The sequence below is a fragment of the Typopeltis vanoorti genome, chromosome 2 (genome assembly GCF_054136105.1).
Source record: "Typopeltis vanoorti isolate ZY-2024b chromosome 2, IOZ_Tvanoo_1.0, whole genome shotgun sequence".
In the NCBI taxonomy this organism is placed as follows: Eukaryota; Metazoa; Arthropoda; class Arachnida; order Uropygi; family Thelyphonidae; genus Typopeltis; species Typopeltis vanoorti.
This window is the reverse complement of record NC_143550.1, coordinates 84080368-84105230: the sequence shown is the minus strand read 5'-3', so window position 1 is coordinate 84105230 and position 24863 is coordinate 84080368. Positions and strand designations below refer to the sequence as shown.

The 24863-nt window shown below is 36.7% G+C and overlaps 1 protein-coding gene across 1 annotated transcript in view; it reads left to right on the top strand.

Annotated features, from left to right (window-relative positions):
- LOC150109219 (uncharacterized) overlaps positions 1-24863 on the top strand; it is a 672102-nt gene that overhangs the window by 629140 nt on the left and 18099 nt on the right. The window contains exon 34 of the mRNA XM_090401856.1: positions 6886-7006. Within this exon, the coding sequence (XP_090257982.1) occupies positions 6886-7006 (121 nt within the window). The remainder of the gene's footprint in view (positions 1-6885; positions 7007-24863) is intronic.

Below are 24863 nucleotides of genomic sequence, written 5' to 3'. Positions count from 1 at the left end.
GCCCTGCTTTTTACACCTCTGAATTGGCTTGAAAACTTCCATATTCAATCTCTAGAGCAGATTATAAAGATTAAATTTAAAAATACAAAAAATAAATAAAACTAAAATATTATGAAAAAAAATGTTTAGCCTACCTACAGTGCTGATGAACTATGGGTTTTATCATCTTTCATGAATGGGCAACACAAAAAATTTGACAGTAATCATGTTAATGAGAGTCAAATGCAGCAGCTATGAAAGAGTTGCATGTTTGAAAAATTAATGGAACAATAAACAAATGAACAAAAACTAAGTAACTGCCCTTTAAGATACATAAAATTGTTCATTGTTACACCAAATTTTCAGACGCATAAGCTGTTCACTATTGATTAATCAAACAAAGATATATTTTTAAGAACATAAAGATTTTTAAGGAATCAAGTAGTTATTTGTACCTCTTTCACACTACAGTAGAAATCAGAAAATGACTTGAGATCAGGTGGACAGTTCTAATCCTGTGCTTAAATTGCAGATACTAGAGGTTTAATAGAGATATGTACGTTAGACATAGTATGATGTTTTAAACAGCAACTTCACACATGTAAGAGAAAACTAAATAGAATTACTGAAAAAGAGAGCCAAAAGGCTTCACTTCGACAATGTAAAATTATTCAAATTAAGTGGATATTGAATTAAACATTATTTCAAAGCAGAATAGAGAAACTACATGAGTTTCAGAGAAACTACTAAGCGTTATATGTCGAATATAGAGACCATAAAAGTTTTGGTGGATACACCTTTCATGACAGGGCAACTCTTTGTAAAGGAGGAGTAAGCTCCGATCACGGTCCACAGTATTTTCCCATAATGTAAAACACATCTCCTGAGAGCTGTATGATGTTATACATTATGGGGGGAGGTCACTACCCAGACCAGTTTTGACCTCTTTTGAGGTCTCATCAGTGGGAGCCAGACCAAGAATACTCAGGATGCAGTGATGCAGAACTTATACTTTACCATACGGATTGCTAAAAAAAGGTATCACATTGCAAAAGGCACCAAGAATTACTGAAAAAGAGAGCCAAAAGGCTTCATGTAATAATTGAATAATTATTGAATTCAAGCATAATAATTGAATAATGTAAAATTATTCAATTATTATGCTTGTATCTGCCGAAACTTTTATAGTCTCTATATTCGCATGAAACTCTTGTAGTTTCTCTGAAACTCATGTAGTTTCTCAATTCGACTTTGAAATAATGTTGGATTCAATATCCACTTAATTTGACTAAATAGAATTATTTATTATTCCTGTATATTTCACTCAATATGTCATGAGCTTCATTCAGCAAGAAGGCTGATAAAATGATAACAACCTTTAAATTCTGAATACAAAAATGAGTCATCAGCATGCATGTGGTATCACATGTCTCAGTTGCAGCTGTACAGTGGGAGCACTATAAGCGTTCAGAGATGCGGATATATATGTATAATTAATTAATTAATTAATTAAAAAATATATAAACAGTTCATAGCAATCACTTCCCAAATCTTAGTGATAGGCATACAGTCTGTCCGATTAAGATTAAGACAGTGGTGTAGGGCTTCACATAATTCAAAAATTAGATGATCAGATTTGAACTTACTGTAGTGTACCATCTTGGTTATGGTTCCAGTGAACTCTGTCTAGTGTCAATGGCATGAGAAGCAAAGCCTGAACCTTCCTGAGCCAAAAATCTTATATAATGTTGATGTTCTTGGATTCTAATTGTAGCAGAATGGCCAGTCTGTCCAAAGTAGCAAAGATGACAAGAATATTTGATAAACATCAGGCAAAGATAGATGTAATAGTAGATCTTGGATAGATGGTAAGAAAGAAGACAACTTCCAGGCTGGTTTGAAGGTGGTATACAAATTATATCTGCAAAGAGTCCTTGCTGTTTGTTCAGATGTTCCTTTAAGGTAGGGTATGCTGATCCTTTTAACATCAGATTGCAATATGGGTTATCTAATATTTTCTGCATCAAGGTCTCACTGTATCCATTAAGTAACAAAGTTTTATTTTATTTAATTCTTCTCATAGAATTCTTCTCAGAAGAACAAATTGTGTGTGCTCCTTGTACAAGGCTTTTGATAATACTTATTTTTTGTGAAGGATGATGATGTCAAGATGTGTTAATATATCTGCCTGTAAAGGATGGCTTCCTGTAAACAGAAAATTTAGTACCGCCAGCAGAGTTATGATGTATTAAAGTATCCTAAAAGAGGGGGGGGGGGGGGTGTTGTATTCACATTCAATAATGAACTTGATGCGAGTATATTAGGAGTTAATTTTATCCTGAAATTGAAGTAGTTCTGTTTATGAGTGAGACTACATTGCAAAGATATCATCCAAAAAATGTAGTCAAATGTGAGGTCAAAGAGAAATGGTGTTAGAAATCTGATCCTCTAAATGCTCCATAAAATAATCAGCCAAAGCATGTGATATAGGACTATTTCTAAATTTCTTTCATGTTTATTAACTGCCCGTATTGGACAATCCAGATCATTCATCAAGAATTCCACACATTTTCTTGAGAAAATCAAAGATATTCAAATACAAATATTCAGATGTTCAGATTTGTTAGTCAGCTTTGACGTTTGATGTTTCTTTCTTTACTAACATTCTGTTATCCGACACTGTTAATTTACTATATGATGATTACCCCTCCTGATATCGTGAAGATTTCTGAATTTGTTATAGAATCTGGATATTTCGGCTGGAAAAACAAGATCTATAGACAGGCTGAATGCACTGCCATGGGTAAGCCTTCTGTTTCCACCTTTGGCAAACTATTTTTTGAACCATCTGGAAGATACCTTGTTCTCATCCATTCATCCACAACCCTCTCATTGCTTTCATTATGTTGATGATGTTTTTGCTATTTTGCCTCATTCTGAAAATGAATTTACCACTTTCCTACAACGTATCAGTAGTCTTCATCTACACATTCATTTCACCATGGAAAAAGAAAATGCTGGTAGTTTACCATTCTTGGACATCCTTCTTTGCTTCTTTACCTTTACTGGCAGATGCATTCATCAGACGTCTGCTCATCGCACCTTTCAAAAAATTGGTGATATTAAGTCTTTAATTAATAGAGCACATAATGTATGCTCCTTTCCCTCAAGCTTACAACAAGAACTTCTCATTATCAAAACTTGAATGGAATTTAATGGTTACAACCCTCATCAAATCCAGCAGATAAATGATTCCTGCATTCCAGTGCCTAAGGATTTTCTACAGACCATAGAGTTCCAATCCCTTATGTTTCTGACATCTTTGAACCTATGGTAGAATTTTGAAGAAGTATCACCTTATTCATACATATTTTTCTATCAACAAAATTTCTCATCTGTTACCATCTACAAAACACAAACTGTCACCTCTATCATTAGATGGTGTTTACTAGATACCCTGTGAATGTAATTTGACATACTTTGGGCAGACAGGCATTCTGTGGAAAAAAATAATTTAATGAACATCAGTATTATATTGAATGCATCAAACCTCAAAAGGGGTCTGGAACAACATAGCATTGACACTAAAAACAGTATCTGGTGCGATGAAGCTTGTCTTCTCCACAGAAGCAGTTTTAAATATGAATGCCTTTTCAAAAAAAGTTGCAAAGCCCTTTTACATCAGCGCAATCTGAATCAGAATGATTGTCTCTCTCTCTCTCTCTGTCCCCCCCACCCAAAAAAAAAAAATGTTTGGGAGATTTTCATTCAATGTAAACCTCAAAAATAGTTTTAATATTTATTAATATATGAATTTCTAGCACACAGCAATGATTTTTAATTGGTAAAACAATTGTTGTATATATGTTTTCCTTTAGTGTTACACGGTGATCAGCATTCATTTCGGACAAATTATGGAGACTACAACTGTGTTAGAAATAATTACTTTAATTTCCTGATGTTTCGACCTTCATATTAAAGTCATCATCTGGAGTATACACACACACACAAATTCAGAGACAAGCTATATAACATTTCAAACACTATGCCAAAGAGGCAATGTTTGATCAACTATTATTCTACTAGCCTGACATCTAGTGAAAAAAAAACTACATGAAAGCTATATTCTATTTATGTCATCAGAGAATAATTCATATAGATAGTTTTATTACAGCAAAAGTGGGTGCCTAAATTTAACACAATAGTTGTTATATTAGAGTTAAGATCCTGGATTACTTGCAGTAATTTATAATTAACTCTTGGATGGAAAGATTATGTAAGTAGAATATGTGCTTCCATATTCTTGGAATTTTTAGACCATCATTATTGTTAAGATTAGGGTGGTTGATGAGAATTTCACAGGCCTCCTTAAATTTACATTCATACCACATTTTGGTGTGTATAAACAACAGGTGCCTTTCCATCATACCTTGAATACTCTACAATTCTATGTAGAGTATTCAAGGTATGATCGGAAAGGCAGGATTTATAATAGTTATTAAATTTAATGTGCCATTTATGTTCCTACTTACGAGAGTGGTCTGAAGAGTTCTCGGCCTCGACCATGGCAACACTATTGCACGATTTTTTTTTCCTAAGTTGGTACATTTGTCATAAGCATCCATGTAAAATTGCAAGTCATTCTATCAAGTAGTTTGTTTTATACAGCTGTCTGAAGCAAAAGTGTTATTTGTATCCCTTGAAATTAGATAAAATTGTGTATTGTGAAGCTATAAAATTCTTTGTACAAGAAGCTTTAACATCAAAAGAAATTCATTTGAAGTTCATAAAAGTTTATGGGCACTCTCCTCCTTCATTTTTGACAATTAAGAAATGGGCTGCCGAATTTAAACCTGGCCATACCAGCCTTGAAGATCATCCACGTGAAGGACGTCCAAAAAGTGTAACAACACCAGAAATCATTGATCAAGTGCACAATATGGTATTGGATGACTGGCGAGTCAAAGTGCATGATATTGCTGAGACTATACGCATTTCAAAAGAATGTATAGGATATATTTTGCATGAAGAATTGCATATGAAAAAGCTTTGCATAAGATGGGTGCTGCATTTGCTCACAGCAGATCAAAAACGCACCCACATGAAAATCTCTGAACAGTGCTTGGAGCATTTTAACAAGAATGAAACTGATTTTGTGCTTAGATTTATTACTATGGATGATACTTGGATTCGCCATTACACACCAGAATCAAAACAGTGGACAGAAGCCAGTTGTTCAGTGCCAAAGAAGACAAATCGGTTCCATCAGCAGGAAAGGTCATGGCATTGGTGTTTTGGTATGCTAAAGTAATTTTGTTTATTATCTTGAAAAGGGTAAAACAATAACCAGGGAATATTATTCCGATCTTTTAACCAGACTAGACAAAAAAAATTCGTGAGAAAAGACCCGGTTTGTAGGAAAAAAAAACATATTTCATCAGGAGAGTGCACCTGCCCACAAAGCTGTTTTGGCAGTGGAAAAAGTAAGGGATCTGCACTGTGAATTGTTGGAACATCCACTCTATTCCCCAGATTTGGCTCCTTCTGACTTCTATCTCTTCCCAAAAACTAAAACTCTTCCTCACTGGTCAGAGTTTTTCTTCTAATGAAGAGGTGATTGCAGCTGTAGAGGGGTATTTTACAGATCTTACTGAGAACCACTACAGGGATGGGATAATGATGCTGGAGCATTCACTGGAATAAATGTATTAGTCTTAAGGGAGACTATGTTGAAAAATAAAAATAATTTTGAAATTACAAATTCATTTTTTCATTGTTAGGCCGAGAACTTTTCAGACCACCCTTATATACGGCAAATTACAAAAATAAACTACATTACAATAAAGCTATAACCATTCCATACATTAAAGGAATATTAGAAAAATAAATAGAATACTACAGAAATACAACCTTAATGCCACCTTTAAACCACCTCCAAAATTAAAGAACTTATTCAACTCATCCAAGAATTCACTTCTTCTCTGGTCCACCCTAGAGTATACTGTATTCATTGCACCTGTAATTTGCATTTATAGGTAAATCAGGACCCACAATTTCTATCTGAAAAAAAGGAACATAAACAACGTATTAAATTTAATAACTTTGGTAAATCTGGCATTTCTGATCATGCCCTGAATACTCTACATAGAATTGACTGGAAAGGCACCTGTATTTGATCACACCAAAATGTGGTATGAACGTAAATTTAAGCTGGCCTGTGAAATTATCAACCACCCTAATCTTAACAATAATGATGGTCTAAAAATCCCAAGAATATGAAAGGCACATAACTTTTTTTTTGTCTGAGAGTTAATCATAAATAGGACTTCAAGTAATCCAGGATCTTAACTCTAATATAACAACTCTCATGTTAAATTAGGACACCACTTTTGCTGTAATAAAACTATCGATATGAATTTGTTCTCTGATGTTGTTATAATTAGAATATAGCTTTGATGTAGGTTTTTTTTTTTTCACTAGATATCAGGCTAGTAGAATAACATTTGATCAAATCATTGTCTCTTTGGTACTGTTAGAAATGTAATATAGCTTGTTTCTGTGTGTGTGTGTGTGTGTAGTATATATATATATACTCCAGATGATGACCTTAATATGAAGGTCAAAATGTCAGGAAATTAAAGTAATTATTTCTACCACAATTGTATTTTCCATAATTTGTCTAAAATGATTGTTGTATGTACCTTGTATTCTCGCTTCTTTGATTTGCTTGTTTCTATGCGATGATGATGTACTGTTATATTCAGTATGAAAGGAAATATCTGTACTTTCATTTATTAAATTTAATTATTGTGTTTATCATGTAATCTGTTGTTTTTAGACTAATTTGTACTAATTTTGATTAATATTTCTAGTTTCAATTAATATTTTGAACTACTTTTAATTTAGGTGTTTGAAAAGTGAAGGAGAATGTGAAAAATTACGATCTACTACAGGCGACTTAAGGAGAAAACTAGATGATGCTGTAGCTGCATTACATGAACTTGGAAGGGAAAATCAGACTTTGCAAGTTAGTATGTTGTTTTGAAATTTAAATAAATCAACCTTATTGACTTAATATAAAGAATTCACCATATTTTTGTTATTTTGTTTTCTTTCACTTAGCTATGATATGTATATTATTCATTCCAAGAAGAGAGAATAGGAGTTTTCCTGTTCTACTCTCTGTGAAACTACTGTAAAAGTTGATAATCCATCCAACCTGTTGGTAATAATGGAATACATCACTTAATCAATAAATTTCACAGTAACAGTATGTCATCTGTTTTTAAAAATCAGAGCATCTATAAGAATAGCTATATCATGCTTATCAATGTAATAATTCATTTGCTAACCAAATAACTTGCATGCAGACATTTTTTCAAACTTAAAAGCAGAATTACCTAGACATAAAGTCACTATATTTCGGAAAAAAATATTCATGTAGCTCCTTAGAAACACAAACCAATACAACATAGCAATAGATAACCTACCAAAATTCACTCTCACAAAATTTCCTTTTCAACATGTCTACACTGTTACTTATACAAGCTCAACAATCATATTGTTTTGGGTTCCAGATCTACAAAACTTAAATACAGATCTTTGTTATATTCCCATGATTTCTCAACTATTTGTCATAAAGTGAGGACCTGATCCTGGCCTGAATCCAGCTTGTTCTTCCCCAAGCTTTCTTCCATAATTGAGAAGGTGCTCGGGAGGCAAGCATGGTGGATGTGTGTAAGAAGAGCTCCGGACTGAGATAAGCTAGTCATGAAATCACTAGTACTACTAGTATTATTAGTGTACGGGATATTTTGCCTAAACTTAATTACTAATTCATTATTATTAACCCTTAGAGTAGTAACCGGCAGAGGAAACATGGCGGCTGGCTACTTTGTCATTCCATGACTTTAACTTAGACTTCAGTCATTTCATTAAGTGTGAGGTGTGCTACATGTATTCTTTTGATTACATAAATGATTTGTGGATGGAAGGAACTCACCGCAGTCATACCTAGGCAACACGCTTACAACCAAGGTTTGTAAGCGTGTTGCCTAGGTATGACTGCCGTGAGATAAGGCGGAGAACAAGGATTATGAATGATATGTTGGCTGAAATATGTGAGGAGGAGGAGTACAGTTTGTTAATATGTGGAATGAGTTTGAAGGACGAAGTGAACTGTATGGGAGAGATGGACTGCATTTGAGTGGTTATGGTGTGAGTCGCTTGGAGAGACTGCTGCTGGAAGGCAGAGAAGTGAGTAGAGAGAATGAATCAGATCAAGTGGGAAGTGATGAGTAAGACAGGAGAGATTGAAGAGGTGGTTATGAATGTGGAAGTGAGTGGCATGAGTATAGAAAATGAGAGAATGGGTGTGCAAGAGGAACAGGGAAACGGAAAGGCTCAGGGTGGACAGGGGTACACAGCGTGAGAAAGGTGGATGCTCCAAGAGGAGGTGAGAACACGTGTAAGCAGGAAAGTAATGGGATGACCAGGGATCAAGAGGAAACAGATGGAATTGCAAAGGGTTCTAAAATGAAGAAGCAGAAAGGGAAATGGCCCCAGTCCAGCATGGAGAGATCACATCGAGTGAGTGGTATCAGTGGAACTAGCTGTAGATCCAGAAATGAGTTGTTATGTTTGTATACCAATGCTAGAAGTATAAGAAACAGGCAGATGAAATGGTTGCACTAATTGTGTCTGTTCACCCAAGGATTGTTGAAATAAGTGAGACATGGTTGGAAGAGGATGACCTCCTGACAGGAATAAAGATGGAGTATGATGTGTTTCGTGAGGATAGAAGGGGTAAAAAGGGAGGGGGGGAGTGCTGTTGATGATAGAGAAAGAGTTATGCCCATATAAAGTAGAGATGCAAGAGGGAAATAGTGCCAGTGGTTTTGAGGCAGTATGGTGTGAGATAGAGGTGAATGGAATCAAATACTTGGTTGGATGCTGTTATAGACCAGGTAATGTGGATCGTGGTGATAATGAAATGTATGATCATATTAGCCAAGATAGATTGGATAGATTATAAATGAGGCATCAAATCATCCACCAATTGGTGAGAGTGACCATGAGGTGATTACCTGGGTGGTTGCCAGCAGTGTGAGGACCTCTGTGACTAGTGGTGTGCCACAAGGATCTGTTCTTGGACCACTGCTGTTTAATTTGTTCATAAATGATATAGGAAAGGATCTGAGAGGAACAGTTCATTTGTTTGCAGATGATGCGAAGTTGGGTAGGGCAATAGTGAATGCAGATGACGTCAAAATTTTGCAGGATGATTTGGATAGATTGGAGGTCTGGGCTAGGGAGAATGGATGTCAATTTAATGTGGCAAAATGTAAGGTTATGCATTTTGGGGTGAAAAGATTGGAGGCAGTTTACTGCATTGGTGGAACAGTGCTCCAGGAAATTGATGAGGCACGAGATTTAGGAGTGTTGGTGGATAAGGAATTGAAATTTAGGGGACACATTGCAAAAGTGGCCAAATCAGCTCATCAAATCACTTGGTTGCTGAAGAATAAGTTGACAAGCAGAGACAAGCAGGTTATTGTTCCTCTGTATCGAGCCTTGATAAGACCCCATCTCGACTACTGTGCTCAGATTTGGTCACCTAGGTTTCTTCTTGATGGGGAGGAGGTGGAGAGGATCCAGAGGCGAGTGACCAAGATGATAGCAGGTCTGTGGAATGAACCGTAGGAGAACAGGTTGAGGATTTGTGGGTTGCAAAAATTGGTTGATAGGCGGAGGAGGGGAGATATGATTGAGACATTCAAATTACTGAAGGGTTTCTATAAAATTAATTCAGAAGATATTTTTGAAAACAGGGCTGGTTGTGGGAGGACTAGGGGACATCCATGGAAACTGGGCAAAAGTGTGGTTAGTAAAGGTGTTAGAGCTGGGTTCTTTACTTTTAGAATAGTGAATGAGTGGAATGCGCTCCCTGAGTCTGTGGTGGATGCTGTGACAGTGAATGAGTTTAAGACGAGGTATGATAGATACTGTATGAATGTCAAATAGTTGTGATGAATATGATTTGGGGCCTCCCTCGATGAGTCTAATGACTCCCTGGAGTTGCCCGTAATAATAGTAAAAATAATAATAGTAATAAAATGAGAAAAGGTGATTTTAATTATGGCAATATAGACTGGAATGATGAGATAGCAACTGGAAGTAAAGAAAATGAGTTTCTCTAATTTTTGAGATAACTACCTCAGACAGTATGTAACAGAGGGCACGCAAGGATTGAGGGTCTTAGATTTATTCATCTCATCAGAGGATGTAATTATAAATGAGGCATCAAATCATTCACCAATTGGTGAGAGTAACCATGAGGTGATTACCTGGGTGGTTGCCAGCAGTGTGAGGACCTCTGTGAGAAAAGGGTATATGTGGAACTACAAGGAGGGTGATTATGAAGAGCTCAGGAGACAGCTTGCGGGTGTAGCACGGAATGAGGAGTTAGCTGGAAAAGAGATCAATGCAGTTTGGGATTTTCAAAAACTATCTAGTAGATGCAATGTCTAAATGCATTCCAAGGGTGAGAAGGTTAAATAAGGTAGGTGTGAGATGGATGAATAAAGAGATTAAGCATGTGATACAGAGAAAAAGGGCATTATGGAGGCAGCATAAGAGAAGTGGAAATAACCAATTCCATGAGGTTTACAAAGACCAGGCAAGGTGGGTGACTTGGTTGGTGAGGGTAGCTAAAGTGAGGTATGAACAGCAGTTAGCTAATGAAGCCAAAAAGAATCCTAAGGAGTCCTTTCGATATGTAGCCAGCAAAAGAAAGAATGATTATGGAAGGATGACATTGATTGGAGAAAATGGTATAAAGACAGCTGTTGCAAAATGTGTGGTGGAGATACTTCACAAGCAGTTCATAAAGATCTTTCTATCTTGTGAATGTGACTTCATGAGAGCAGTTGATGATGGGGAGGAGAGACTGACTGTAAGTGAGCAAGAGGTGTATGAGGAGTTGAGCAAACTAGATGTTGATAAGGCTGTGGGGCTTGATAATATATCACCACATATTCTGAAGGAATGTGCCAGGGAGTTGACACCTGCCTTGACATATTTTTTTAATACGAGTCTTGCACTGGGTCAAGTTTCTAAGGAGGGCAAGATTGTGCCACTTCATAAAGGAGGTGATCAAACTCAAGCATGAAACTATAGGCCTATCTGTGTGTGGCACGTGTTGTGGTTAAGTTGTTGGAGAAGCATGTGAGAACTTAGGATCCTTAATTGGGTTGACAACAATCATATTATCTTTGATGGACAGCATAGATTTGCTGAAGGTAGGTCATGTTTTAGTAATCTACTTACTTATTACAATAAAGTGATTGCTTCCTTGGACAGAGGAGAAGGATACACAGTAATATACTTGGATTTCACGAAGGCTTTTGATAGATTACCTCATGATAAGTTGACAGTCAAACTAGAGCAGATGTGGTTGGATACTAGATTAGTGCATTGGATTGGAGACTGACTATCTGATAGGTATCAACAAGTTGTGTATGAGGGAGCGATATCCAGGAAAGTCACTAGTGGAGTGCCTCAGGAGTCTTTTTTAGGGCCATTACTGTTTAACTTGTATATTAATGATATTTGTGAAGATCTGGATGGAGATATTAAGTTGTTTGCGGATGATGCAAAGTTAGGACGAACCATGAAGAGTAGAGAAGATGTTGTGGCCTTACAAGAAGACTTGAATAACTTGAGTGATTGGGCACAGAAATGGGGATGTTGCAAAATGTAAGGTTTTAAAATTTGAAAAACAAACATGGGATGCAAAGTTTATGCTTGGTGAGGATATATTGTTGGAGGCAGAGGAAATAAGAGATCTGAGGGTGATAGTGGATAATGATCAAATTTAGGGGACACATAACCAAAATTGTGAAGACGACACAAAGGCTTCTGGGAATGATGCGGAGGACACTGACTTGTAGAAGTATAATCTGGGCACAATAGTCCACACATGGACTATTGTGCTCAGATTTGGTCACCTGGTTTTCAGAAGGACGAAGAGATGTTGGAAAGGATCCAGAGATGACTGACTAAAGTAGTTTCTAACCTCTGGAATGATGACTATGAGGAAAGATTGAGAAGATGTAATTTGTAGAGTCTGGTGGACAGGAGGAAGTGGGGGGGGGGGGTTCCTGTTCTCAAACTCTTTCATTTTTTCTTAAATAATCTTTGTGTATTTTAGTCTACAGTTCACATCTGAGAGCTGCTCGACTTTTATTCGCTTTAAAACTTTCTTACATGTTATTCTTTTCAATATGAAATTCAATTTTATCCTGCTCAAGACAAAATAGTGATCACTTCCAATTTCAAATCCTCTGTACACTCTAGAGAGAAAACATCACTATCAACAATAATATTGTCAAAGAGACTTTTGTTATTCCTTGCCTCTTCTCTCCATGTGAATTTGTGCACATTTTTATGTTGGACATTGGTGTTAGTAATAACCAGTCCATGTCCTGAGCAGAAATCCAACAGGTATTTGCCATTATTTTAGCTTTGCTCTTTTCTCCAAATTTTCCCAAAATATTTTTGTATGTCTGACAATCATTTCCTACTCTATTTAAGGGTCAGAGCTATATAACTGAGAGGAGACTTCCACATAACCTTTAAAGGAATGCAGAGAACCAACCAGGGCATCTGACCTAATGTCCAATCCTCACCTTCTCGTGGTGCACCCTGTTAGGTATCTACCTGGATATTGAACAAACGAGGATGGGCTGGCAATTTGGGATTTAGCCAACCAAATTGTATTCTTATTGGCTTAAACCAAAATACAAATACACAGTGATCAGCTTTCATAATTAATAATTAATTATTCAAACAACTACCATGTTATAGTAAAACTTCAGTTTAATATAAATCAAAATAATCACTTGACATTTTGACCTTCATATCAAGGTCATCATCTGTATGTACAAAGAAACAGTCTGCATTACAATTATATGCTAAAGTCATAATAATTTAGTCAACCATTAAAACCGACATTTTATTCTGAAAGTGTTGTGATGTGAATTTCATAGTTATACTGACCACAGTACTTTGCAATCTAGTGCTGGGAAAGTTAACTTAAGCACTACAAAATTAAAATTGTAACCATTGCAGCAAAACAAAATAAATCTTTCACTTTTTTTTTTTCGTTTTTTTTTTTGTTGAAATGTATATTCATGATAATCACTTTTATGAATATCAATAAGAAGAAGGGGAAAAAATATACCTGAACATTATCGTCTTAAAGTTAATACAGAACATTCATCATTAAATTCCTCAGATATACCCTCAGGCAGTGAACAGGATCTTATAATAGTACTACATGAATAATTACACCATTACTAACTTCCAATCAACAATTTTCCTCCAAATTAAGTTATCTGTCAAAATTCCAACATTATCAGACCCTATATTTCTGTCTTTTAAGGCACTTTTTACTGTATCAATCCATCTACATCTTGGTCTTCCTCAGGATCTTTTTCTTGCCAACCTGGAAAAGAGCACTTCTTTTGCTAATCTTTCTTCTTCCATTCTATTTAAATAACCATACCACCTCAGATTAGATCTACAAACACATGCCTGAATGCTAAAGCAAGTTCTTTCCTAATATCCTCATTTTTAATGTGATACTCCTATTGAAGTCATCTAGTTCACTCCACTAATCTTTCTCAGAACTCTCATATCACAGGTTTCCAGTCTTTGATCAAGTGTTTTATTTCTCACCCAGTTTTTTACTAATTCTGTTGTCTATTTCCATATTTAATTTGCCATCTTCACTAAAAATTGTGCCTAAATAGCTGAAATGTTTTACTTGTTCTATTGGTTCACCATTCAGGATAGTTGAGATTTTCAATATTTCTGCCATTTTCATTGCCTTTCTGTTTTTATTGCTGATGTTCATACCAAATTTGTTACAACAGTTATTCAATTTAGTCACGGAATCTTGAAGACTTATCTTGTGTATCCAGAAGTAACATCACCTGCATAAAGTAAAGAGCTAAGATTTACATCACCAGTTTAGATATCAGATTTAATCCCACTTTACTTCATAATGCGCATCCTTGTAGTACACCCAGATTAACATTAAACCATCTTCCTGTACAATTCAAACTGCTGACTTACATCTTAAATAGAGACTATGTATTGCTCGATATAAGGACAGAAGTCTTCAACTATAGACCAGTCTGTATAACTGCTGCTGTGGTCAAGGTGTTGGAGAGATTGGTAAGGAATAGAATACAGGATTAGCTTGATGGATCTAGCATTCTTTATGATGATCAGCATGTATTTGGCAGATTTGTAAAGGGTAGGTTCTGTTTTAGCAATATACTTGCATTTTATGATAAGGTAACAAATGCATTAGATAAGGGAGAATGATATACAGTGATATTCTTGGACTTTGCAAAAGTGTTTGATAGATTACCACATAATAAGTTGGTGTACAAGCTGCAGAGGATGAGAATAGAAGGCATGGATTGGAGATTTGGATCTCTGGACGATACCAGCAAGTTGTGTGTGATGGAGCAGTGTCAAAAAATGAGGGTAACCAGTGGCATATCCCAGGGTTCTTTTCTTGGACCCCTGCTGTTTAACTTGTTTGTAAATGATATATCATGTGGACTAACTGCGGATCTTCAGTTGTTTGCTGATGATGTAACATTGAGAAGAATTATAAGTAGCACTGCTGATATTAATTCCCTTCAGGAAGATCTGGATACACTTTTTACTGGGACAAAGGAGAGTGGAGTTGTAGTTTTAATATCGATAAGTGCAAGGTGTTGCATTTTGGAATGCAGAAATATAAAGCTGTGTACTATATTGATGGTGCCGTGTTGTAGGAAGTGGATGAGATTAGAGATTTGGGCGTGATGATAGTAAACTGAAGTTTAGAGGACATATTGCTAGTGTTGCAAAGGCTGCACATCGTAGTGCTGTATGATAAGTACTCTAACATATAAGGGTAAGGAAGTGGTTGTGACACTGTATAAAGCACTGGTCACACCACACTTAGACTGTTGTGCTTAGATCTGGTCGCCTGGTTTTCAGTGTGATGTGGAGACATTGGAGAGGATTCAGAGGCAGAGGCAAGTGACTAAGACAATGTCAGGATTTTGGAATGCTGGCTATGATTGAAGAGATGTGGATTACAGAGTTTGGTGGATAGGAGGAAAAGAGTTGATATGATAGAGACATTTAAGTTAGTGAGAGGATTTTATCAGATTCATCCAGAAGGGATTATAAAAAGAGTAGAAGGTGAGAGGGGAAGAACCAGAGGTTATCCCTGGAAGTTATGTAAAAGTGTGGTGAAGAGGAGTGTGAGGAGTAGGTATTTTACATGGAGAATTTTCAGTGAATGGAATGCATTACCAGAATATTTGCTAATGCAAGAAGTGTTAAGGATTTTAAAATTCTATATGATGAATATGTTGTTGCAGTTGAATGAACCTCCCACAGTGAGTCTGATGACTCCATGGATGGTGCAATAATAATAATAATGTCCCGTTTATTATTATTTTATTTTATTATTATTGTTATTTCGGGCAACTCCAAGGAGTCGACAGACTCATCGAGGGAGGCCCTAACATCATGTCAAGAACAACTATTCGACATTCACACAGTATCTATCATACCTCGCCTTTAACTCATTCACGGCATAGCACCCACAACAGACTCTGGCAGCTTATTCCACTCATTCACCACTCTCCTAGTAAAAAACCTAGCTCTAACATCCCTGCTAACCACATTCTTGCCCAGCTTCCATGTATGGCCCCCTAGTCCTCCACCACCAGTCCTATTCTCAAAAATATCTGGATTAATCTTATAGAAACCCTTCAGTAATTTGAATGTCTCAATCATATCACCCCTTTTCTGCCTATCAACCAATTTTAGCAACCCACAAATCTTCAACCACCTGTTCTCATAAGGTTCATTCCACAGACCTGCTATCATCTTGGTCACTTGTCTCTAAATCCTCTCCACTTCCTCCCCATCAAGAAGAAACCCTGGGGCCCATATCTGGGCACAGTAGTCTAGATGGGGTCTTATCAATGCTCGATACAGAGGAACAATAACTTGTTTGTCTCTGCCTGTTAAAGTATTTTTCAGAAGCCAAATGATTTGATGAGCTGATTTAGCCACTTTTGAGATGTGCCCCCTAAACTTCAACTTTCTATCCACCAACACTCCCAAATCCCTGGCCTCATCAATCTCCTGGAGTATGGTTCCACTGTTGGATTATGATAGAGTGGAATTTTATGAACTCCTATCTTATCACAATCTAACATGCTTTTCCAAACAAAAAAGGGAGATAAATACAGTAAATTGCCTCTAAGTGTAAAATAAGTAATATGTATATGTATATCAAGTATGTTCTGTTATGAAAAGATTAAATAAGTATATATTTTGTGCCATTCGAGAATGAGGTTAAATTAATATTGAAAATGTAAAACATTACCAGAGCTTTATAAATTAACATGTATAAAAGAATTATGGAATGTAAGCACAAATTCAACAGTTGGGGGGGGGGGGGGAGTGAAGTCCAAAGGTCACGGAGCCGTACGCGAGGGAGCGGCTCGCCCCAAGCAAACAACGTGACGTCAGCGTATGTGCGATAAGCGGGGAAGAGGATGGACGCCATGACATAGTAATACGTGAGAGTTCGCTGGACATCGAAAAGGGCGAGAAACACCAAGAAGAAAAAGGGAAATATAAGGGTCATGTGACCCTGAAACAAGACTTTTTTGTTCCTGGATCTCCTGTGTGTTCCCCTCTCGTGGTGGCGAAGGGTGCCAGTGCCCCCCCCCGTACCGGAGGGATTCCGATTAAGGCAGTCACGGGTCTCGGCGGCAGTATCTCCGCGGGAAAAAGCAAGTCCGGCTGTCCACAGAAGGCCAGTTTCCTGTGAACCTATGATGCCATAAAGAAACATAAAGGAAGATAAGTAGACTTTGTTTGTGTTTCACTGAATATGAATGAAAGATTTATGCCACGTTAATATGTTATAAAAATGAACATTAATGCTATAGGATAAGGTTGTATTGCTATCACTTTAGAAGGATATTGAATTTATTCTTATTCTCTGTTGATGTGTTAAAGTTTGCTTTTATATTGAATGAAATTAAGGATATGTTTAGAGTGAAGAATTGACAAATTATAAAGAGATTGTGAAAGATATGAATGTTATCTTGAGTAGTCTGAGAGAGCTACGGAGTTTTGGAATAACTGTGATAATAATACATATATAATGCATTAGAGAGTTAATATAGTTCTTACTTTAGATAGCTGCTACATAATATGTTATAAGTATAATAGTAGTGTTTGGATGCTTTATGCTTTGTATGGATCTCCCTTAAGATGGGATTTGAATTAATGTTATTAAGTGTATCTACTTTTGAGAATTAATAAACCTTGCTTTTGATTCTAACAAAGATTTTCTGTGATTTCTGGAATCCGATGCACCTCTTATAAAATATTAATGCGAACCTATGCGGGATATTAGAAAAGGGTATATTTAGGCCACGTCTGCAGTGTTGATTGGTATCATTAAGTACTGTCCTGAGATTACCTCTTGGTTGTTAATATTAATAATCTAATAGCGCTAAGTGGCGCAGCGAAAAAAATAAATCTCTTGGTGTTTTACGAGAGATAAATCTCAGACACTCTGATACTCTGGTACTGCCTTGATCTCGAGGAAATTCCATTGTCCCTCAGAGGTACCACGTGTTACCCGATTGAGTGTATAACGGAGATAAAGCAAAAAAGGTTAAAATAATAATAATAAAGGGAGCACTCGACGATATAACACCACCAATGTGATATACTGCTGCTAATCTTTTCACCCCAAAATGCATAACCATACACTTTGCCACATTAAATTGACATTTATTTTCCTTAGCCCAGTCCTCCAAAACTATCCAAATCATCTTGCAAAATTTTGACATCCTGTGCATTCACAATTGCTTTACCCAACTTTGCATCATCAGTAAACAAGTGAACACTTCCTCTCAGATCCTTTCCTATATCGTTAATGAACAAATTGAAAAGTAGTGGTCCAAGAACAGAACCCTGCGGCACACCACTAGTCACAAGCCATCTTTCGGACTCAACTCCTGAATAAACCACTCTCTGGTATCTCTCCATCAACCACCCTCCTATCCATCTCACCAACCCTATATCCATCCCCATCTACTCCAGTTTACTGATTAGAGTTCCATGTGGTATCCTGTCAAAGGCCTTGGCAAGGTCCAGTAGAATCACTGTAAACCCACTACCCTTATCCAGTTCATCCGTCACTGTGTTATAAAACGTGAGCAAGTTACTGAAGCATGATCTACCCCTCACAAAACCATGTTGTACCCCATACAGTATCCATTTTCATCTATCCAATCCTGTATTCTTCTCTTGACTAATTTCTCCAAGACCTTGACAACTATTCCTGACAACAACTAATCGGTCGGTAATTTACAACAGCAGTCTTGGAACCTCCTTTATGCAGTGGAACTATTTTCCCCTCTTTCCACCTCCTCAGGACTAACCCAGACCCGAGACTCAAATTAAACAAAATGGTCAAGGGTACTTACAATTCTTTAGCCGCTTCGTGTATGACACGAGCTGGTATACCATCCAATCCCACAGATGTATTGACATTGAGGTTGTGCAATAGACTACTCACCTCCACTTCATTCACCACAATTCCCATATAGTCTATTGGTTCATTCATTTCTGCAATGTCACCACCTAGATGATATATTCTTGCAAAGTGCTCGCTCAGTAATTCAACTATATCAACTGATTCGGTTACCTCCCTACTATCGGTGTTCTTTAAAATCATTCTGCCATATACATTTTTTCTTTTACTTGCAACATATTGAAAAAACTGTTTGGGATTCTCTTTAGCCTGCATGGCCAATGTTCTTTCATAATCCTTTTTTGCTTTTCTTACCCACTCGTTATTTACACCATATAACTGTAGCGTTTTGAAGAGCATTCTTCTTCTTGGCACCTTCTCATATGCCATTTCCAGATCAACAAAACTTAAAAATCATTGTTATATTCCCAAGATTTCTCAACTATTTTTCTTAAAGTAAAAATCTGATCCTGACAACATTGTGTCCTGGATTCAGCTTGTTCTTCACCATACTTCCCTTCCACAATTTTTCTTAGATTCTCAAGTATACTTGCATAAATCTTACCAGGGATACTCAGTAGAGAATTCTGAGTATTTCAGCCTAACAATGAAAAAACGAATTTATAATTTCAAAATTATTTTTATTTTTCAACATAATCCCCCTTAAGACTAATACGTTTATTCCAGTGATGCTCCAACTCCATTATCCCATCCCTGTATTGGTTTTCAGTAAGTCTGAAAAATATCCCTCTACAGCTGTGATCACCTCTTGATTAGAAGGAAAACACTGACCAGCAAGGAAGAGTTTTAATTTTGGTAAAAGATACAAGTCAGAGGGAGCCAAATATGGGGAAATCAGGTGGATGTTCCAACAATTCATAGTGCAGATCCCTTAATTTTCCCATTGTCAAAAACACCTTTGTGGGCAGGTGCATTGTCATGATGAAAGATGAATTTTTTCTTCTGCAAACTGGGTCTTTTCTCACGAATTTTTTCGTCTAGTCTGGATAAAAGATCAGAATAATATTTCCCAGTTGTTGTTTTACTCTTCTCAAGATAATTAATAAACAAAATGCCTTTAGCATACCAAAACACAGATGCCATGACCTTTCCTGCTGATGGAACCGACTTTGTCTTCTTTGGCACTGAACAACCAGCTTCTGTTCCACTGTTTTGACTGCTGTTTGGATTCTGGTGTGTAATGGTGAATCCAAATCTCATCTATAGTAATAAATCTAAGCACAAAATCAGTTTTATTCTTGTTAAAATGCTCCAAGCACTGTTCAGAGATTTTCATGCGAGTGCGTTTTTGATCTGCTGTGAGAAAGCGTGGCACCCATCTTGCGCAAAGCTTTTTCATATGCAATTCTTCATGAAAATATATCCCACACATTCTTTTGAAATGCCTATAGTCTGAGCAGTTTCATCCACTTTGACTGTCCAATACCATATCATTCACTTGATCAATGATTTCTGGTGGTATTACGCTTTTTGGATGTCCTTCATGTGGATCATCTTCAAGGCTGATACGGCTATGTTTAAACTCGGCAGCCCATTTCTTAATTGTTGAAAACAAAGGAGAAGAGTATCCATAAACTTTTATGAACTTCGAATGAATTTGTTTTGTCATTAAACCTTTTTTAACAAAGAATTTTATAACTGCATGATACTCAATTTTATCCATTTCAAGGGATACAGACAAAACTTTTGTTTCAGACAACCGTTTAAAACAAACTACTAGATAGAATGACTTGCAGCTTCACATGGATGCTTATGACAGATGTACCAACTTAAAAAAAAAATCTTGCCGATGGTGTTGCCATCTATGGTCGAGGCCAAGAACTTTTCAGACCACCGTCTTATAGATAAGTGCTATGAGAGCTCTCCTTCAATCGTCCAGAATTCTACTCTCTGACTAGGCCTTCTGAATTATGCAGTGTAGCCACTGTAAAACTATTATAAATATTTATTTTAGCATTTCTGTTCGAATATCATCTTCAGCTGCCTTTCCACCTTTCAGATTTTTCATGACTTTTTCTAATTCAAGTGTGGATATGTATTCTTGTTTGAAGTTTTCTACCACCATGCTGATACTGATTGTTCATTTAGCAATCTTTCAAAGTAATTACTCCAAACATCTAGAATATCTTTATCTTGTTTTCCTGTCACCTTTATCATCTCTGATTCCTTTTACAGTACTTTTTTTTTGTTCATTTCTAAGCTTTTTTAATAGCCTAGAATATTTTGTCACCTTCCTGATATTTATTTTCTGTTCATAAAAGTCTTCCCATGATTTTCTGACTTTCGTTTAGCTAGCTGTACGTAGTTCTTCACTTTCTTACATTTTTCTCTGTATTCTCTAAGAGCACACAAGCCAGTCAGGAACTTTCCATATACGTTCTTTTTTTTTTTCCCCTTTCTTCTGTAGCTTCTTCCACAATGGAGTTCTGATTTTTCTCTCTTTACAAACAACCTCACCATGCCTCTCTGTCTGAATCAATGAATGTGGTTTTCAGGGTTTGCCACTAATTCTCCAAGGTTTGGTTCTTGTTTTCAAACTCTTTCATTTTTTGTTCCATTATGTTTGTGTATTTGGGTCTACAGCTCACCTTCTGAAAGCTGCTCACCTTTGATTCATTTTAAAACTTTCTTACACACATTTTAAAACTTTCTTTGTTTTAAATTTTTTTTTTCTGTTGTTTTTTTTTCTATATGAAATCTTCCGTTCTCACTGTACAAGATAATATTATTAAATCGAGTGTTAAATTATTATTATTATTATTATTATTATTATTATTATGGGCAGCTCCAAGGAGTCCTTAGACTCATTGAGGGAGACCCAACAACATGTCAAGAACAACTATTCAACATTCACACAGTATCTGTCATACTTCATCTTGAACTCATTTACAGTCATGGCACCCACAACAGACTCTGGCAGCTTATTCCACTCATTTACCACTCTCCAAGTAAAAAACCTAGCTCTAACACTCTTGCTAACCACACTCTTACCAAGCTTCCATGGATGGCCCTAGTCCTCCTACTACCAGTCCTATTCTCAAAAATATCTTCTGAATTAATCTTATAGAAACCCTTCAGTAATTTGAATGTCTCAGTCATATCACCCCTTTTCCACATATCAACCAATTTCTGCTGCCCACAGATCTTCAAACTGTTCTGATAAGGTTCATTCCATAGTCCTGCTATTATCTTGGTCACTCGTCTCTGGATCCTCTTCACCTCTTCCCCATCGAGAATAAACCCTGGCGCCCATATCTGGGCACAGTAGTGTAGATGGGGTCTTATCAAGGCTCGATACAGAGGAACAATAACCTGTTTGTCTCTGCTCGTTAAGGTGTTTTTCAGCAACCAACTCATCAAGTGATTTGATGAGCTGATTTTGCCACTTTTGTGATGTATCCACTAAACTTCAACTTCCTATCCAAAATTATTAACTTGAGTCTCACGTTGTTGTTGTTGTTTTTTTCCCCTCTCAATATGAAATCTTCTGTCCTCACTGTGCAAGATGATATTATTAAATCGAGTGTTAAATTATTAACTTGAGTCCCACGTGTTGCTTCAACTTACATGCTGCATATGATAATTGTCCTTGAGTAGTTCAAAAAAATTCAGTGTTACTCAGACATGATATTCCTGCTTCCAGTTAATACTGCCATAGTTATTATCACCCTCCTGTCACTCACTAGTCTCATCAGTCTAACATTTTAGAATATCTCCCTCTACATTCCCTAGCTTGTAGCAACATCCCACTAAATATTTAAAATATTGTGTTAACTTTAACCTCACACCAAATATTCTCAAATCCATTATCATCGTTGTTTTCTTTGAGTTTCACATTGAGAGGACATAACTGTTCTGAAATCATCAATAATACCTCCTTTTTTTTTTTTTTCAAAAAATTATATAACTATCACAAGCTATTCCTGTGAGCACATCGTCCTCCTCTAACCATGTCCCACTGATACTAATGATTCGCAGGCTGACTAATTGTATCAAGGCCACAAACTCTGCATCCTTATTTGTGGAAAGGAAAGGCTTCACTTCCCCTTTCCTTCTCACAATTCCTTATCTCACTATTCAAGTAATTTGACTCTGGTCCCATTGAAGCCATCCCTACATTCCTATCTTGTCTTTGTCCCATGTCTTACACCAATTTTGGTATCTTACACTCAAGGTCCCACCATCTAGTTTCTGTTTCCCTTACTAGCTACATACTCTCCTCCTCTCATCAGCAATCTACCCAGCTTTACACTACTGCTCTCACTCAAATGCAAACCATCTGCAGCAAACAGCTCTCCTACCTTCAAATTTATCCTACACATCAACAAACTCAAGTCCTCTCTTCCTGCACATTCTAGCTATCATGCCATTTGTGATCATTGCTCAGCTCTCTCACACTCTTTTGCTTCACTGTCTTTAGCAACACTTGCAAATCACATGCTACCTCATTCACACTTCCTCATTCTTTGTTCTGGCTTCACCTTTTGGTTACTGATACACTGATGATGGCCCATTAGTTTCTGGCCAAAATATTTGTAGTAATAAAAGTATTATTCTCTCTTCTTGTGAATTTATGTGTCTAATAATCATTACTATCACAAGTGTCATTAAAAACTATAGACTAATTTAATTCACCTGATGATTGGGGTAGAGTGTTTGCTTTTTTCTGCCTTTTCATAGATTTTTATCATCAAATAAACCCTTCTGGTTCTTCTTTATATTCACAATTTCAGTCACTACTTTATATTCACTACTTAAGGAGACAACTGTGATAAATGATGAAAGGGTGGATAGGGAGATGAAGTTTACGGGGCACATTGCAAAAGTGGCTAAATCAGCTCATCAAATCACTTGGTTGCTGAAGAATACTTCGACGAGCAGAGATAAGCAAGTTATTGTTCCTCTGTACTGAGCCTTGATAAGACCTCATCTCGACTACTGTGCCCAGATTTGGTCACCTAGGTTTCTTCTTGATGGAGAGGAGGTGGAGAGGATCTAGAGGCGAGTGACCAAGATGATAGCAGGTCTGTGGAATGAACCTTATGAGAACAGGTCGAAGATTTGTGGGTTGCAGAAATTGGTTGATAGGCAGAAAAGAGGAGACATTCAAATTGCTGAAGGGGTTTCTACAGGATTAATTCAGAGGATATTTTTGAGATCAGGACTGGTGGTGGGAGGACTAGGGGACATCTATGGAAGCTGGGCAAGAGTGTGATTAGTAAGGGTGTGAGCGCTGGGTTCTTTACTTTTAGAGTGGTAAATGAGTGGAATAAGCTGCCAGAGTCTGTTGTGGGTGCTATGACAGTGAATGAGTTCAAGGCAAGGTATGATAGATACTGTGAGAATGTCGAATAGTTTTGTGGACATGATGTTTAGGGCCTCCCTCAATGAGTCTAAGGACTCCTTGGAGTCGCCTGTAGTAATAATAATAATAATAAAAACTTTCATTATATCTCATTGATGAAGTTTCTGGAATAAAAACTATGTAGAAGTAGGAATGGAAATAAATGATTTACCAACTAAATTAATATATGCAACTTAACATTTCACCAACTCAAGCTAGCATTATTATTATTATGTGACACCTCCAAGGAGTTCAAAGACTCATTGAGGAAGGCACCTACTCTACAACTCTCCATCTCCACCACTCAATCCACCAACTATACAATGAACCGCAACTACCATCATCATCTACACAAATGCCATCTACTGTCCACCACCACTAGTATTTTCACAGACAATCACAATCATCCATTCCCATGGCAGGATTTGAACCCGCATCCTTTTGGCTGGAGAGTGGATATGCTAACCACTCGGCCAACCAGGCTCGCAAAATTTAACACCTTTGGAGGCACCAGTCATCGATCCTGGTATCTCCTGCATAGTAAGCGAGTGCTCTACCATCTGAGCTATACCCCCAACTGAGTAAGACATACACTGAGTAAAGACTGAAAATAAAATACAAAATGACAAAAAGATTTTGTTTTCAGTCTTCGCTTACTGTTTGCCTTCAAAGTACCTTTGATAATGCTAACTGAACTGGTGAAACTTCAAGTTGTGAATTTGTGAATATTTAATTTAATTTAGTTAGTAAATGATTTATTTTATTTTCTGTTTCTACATAGTTTGACTTTCAGAAACTTCAACCTGAATCACTACAACAGCTACAGAAATCTGATTATGGAAATTCGTTATCTCAGTTTTCCATATAATCTTCAAA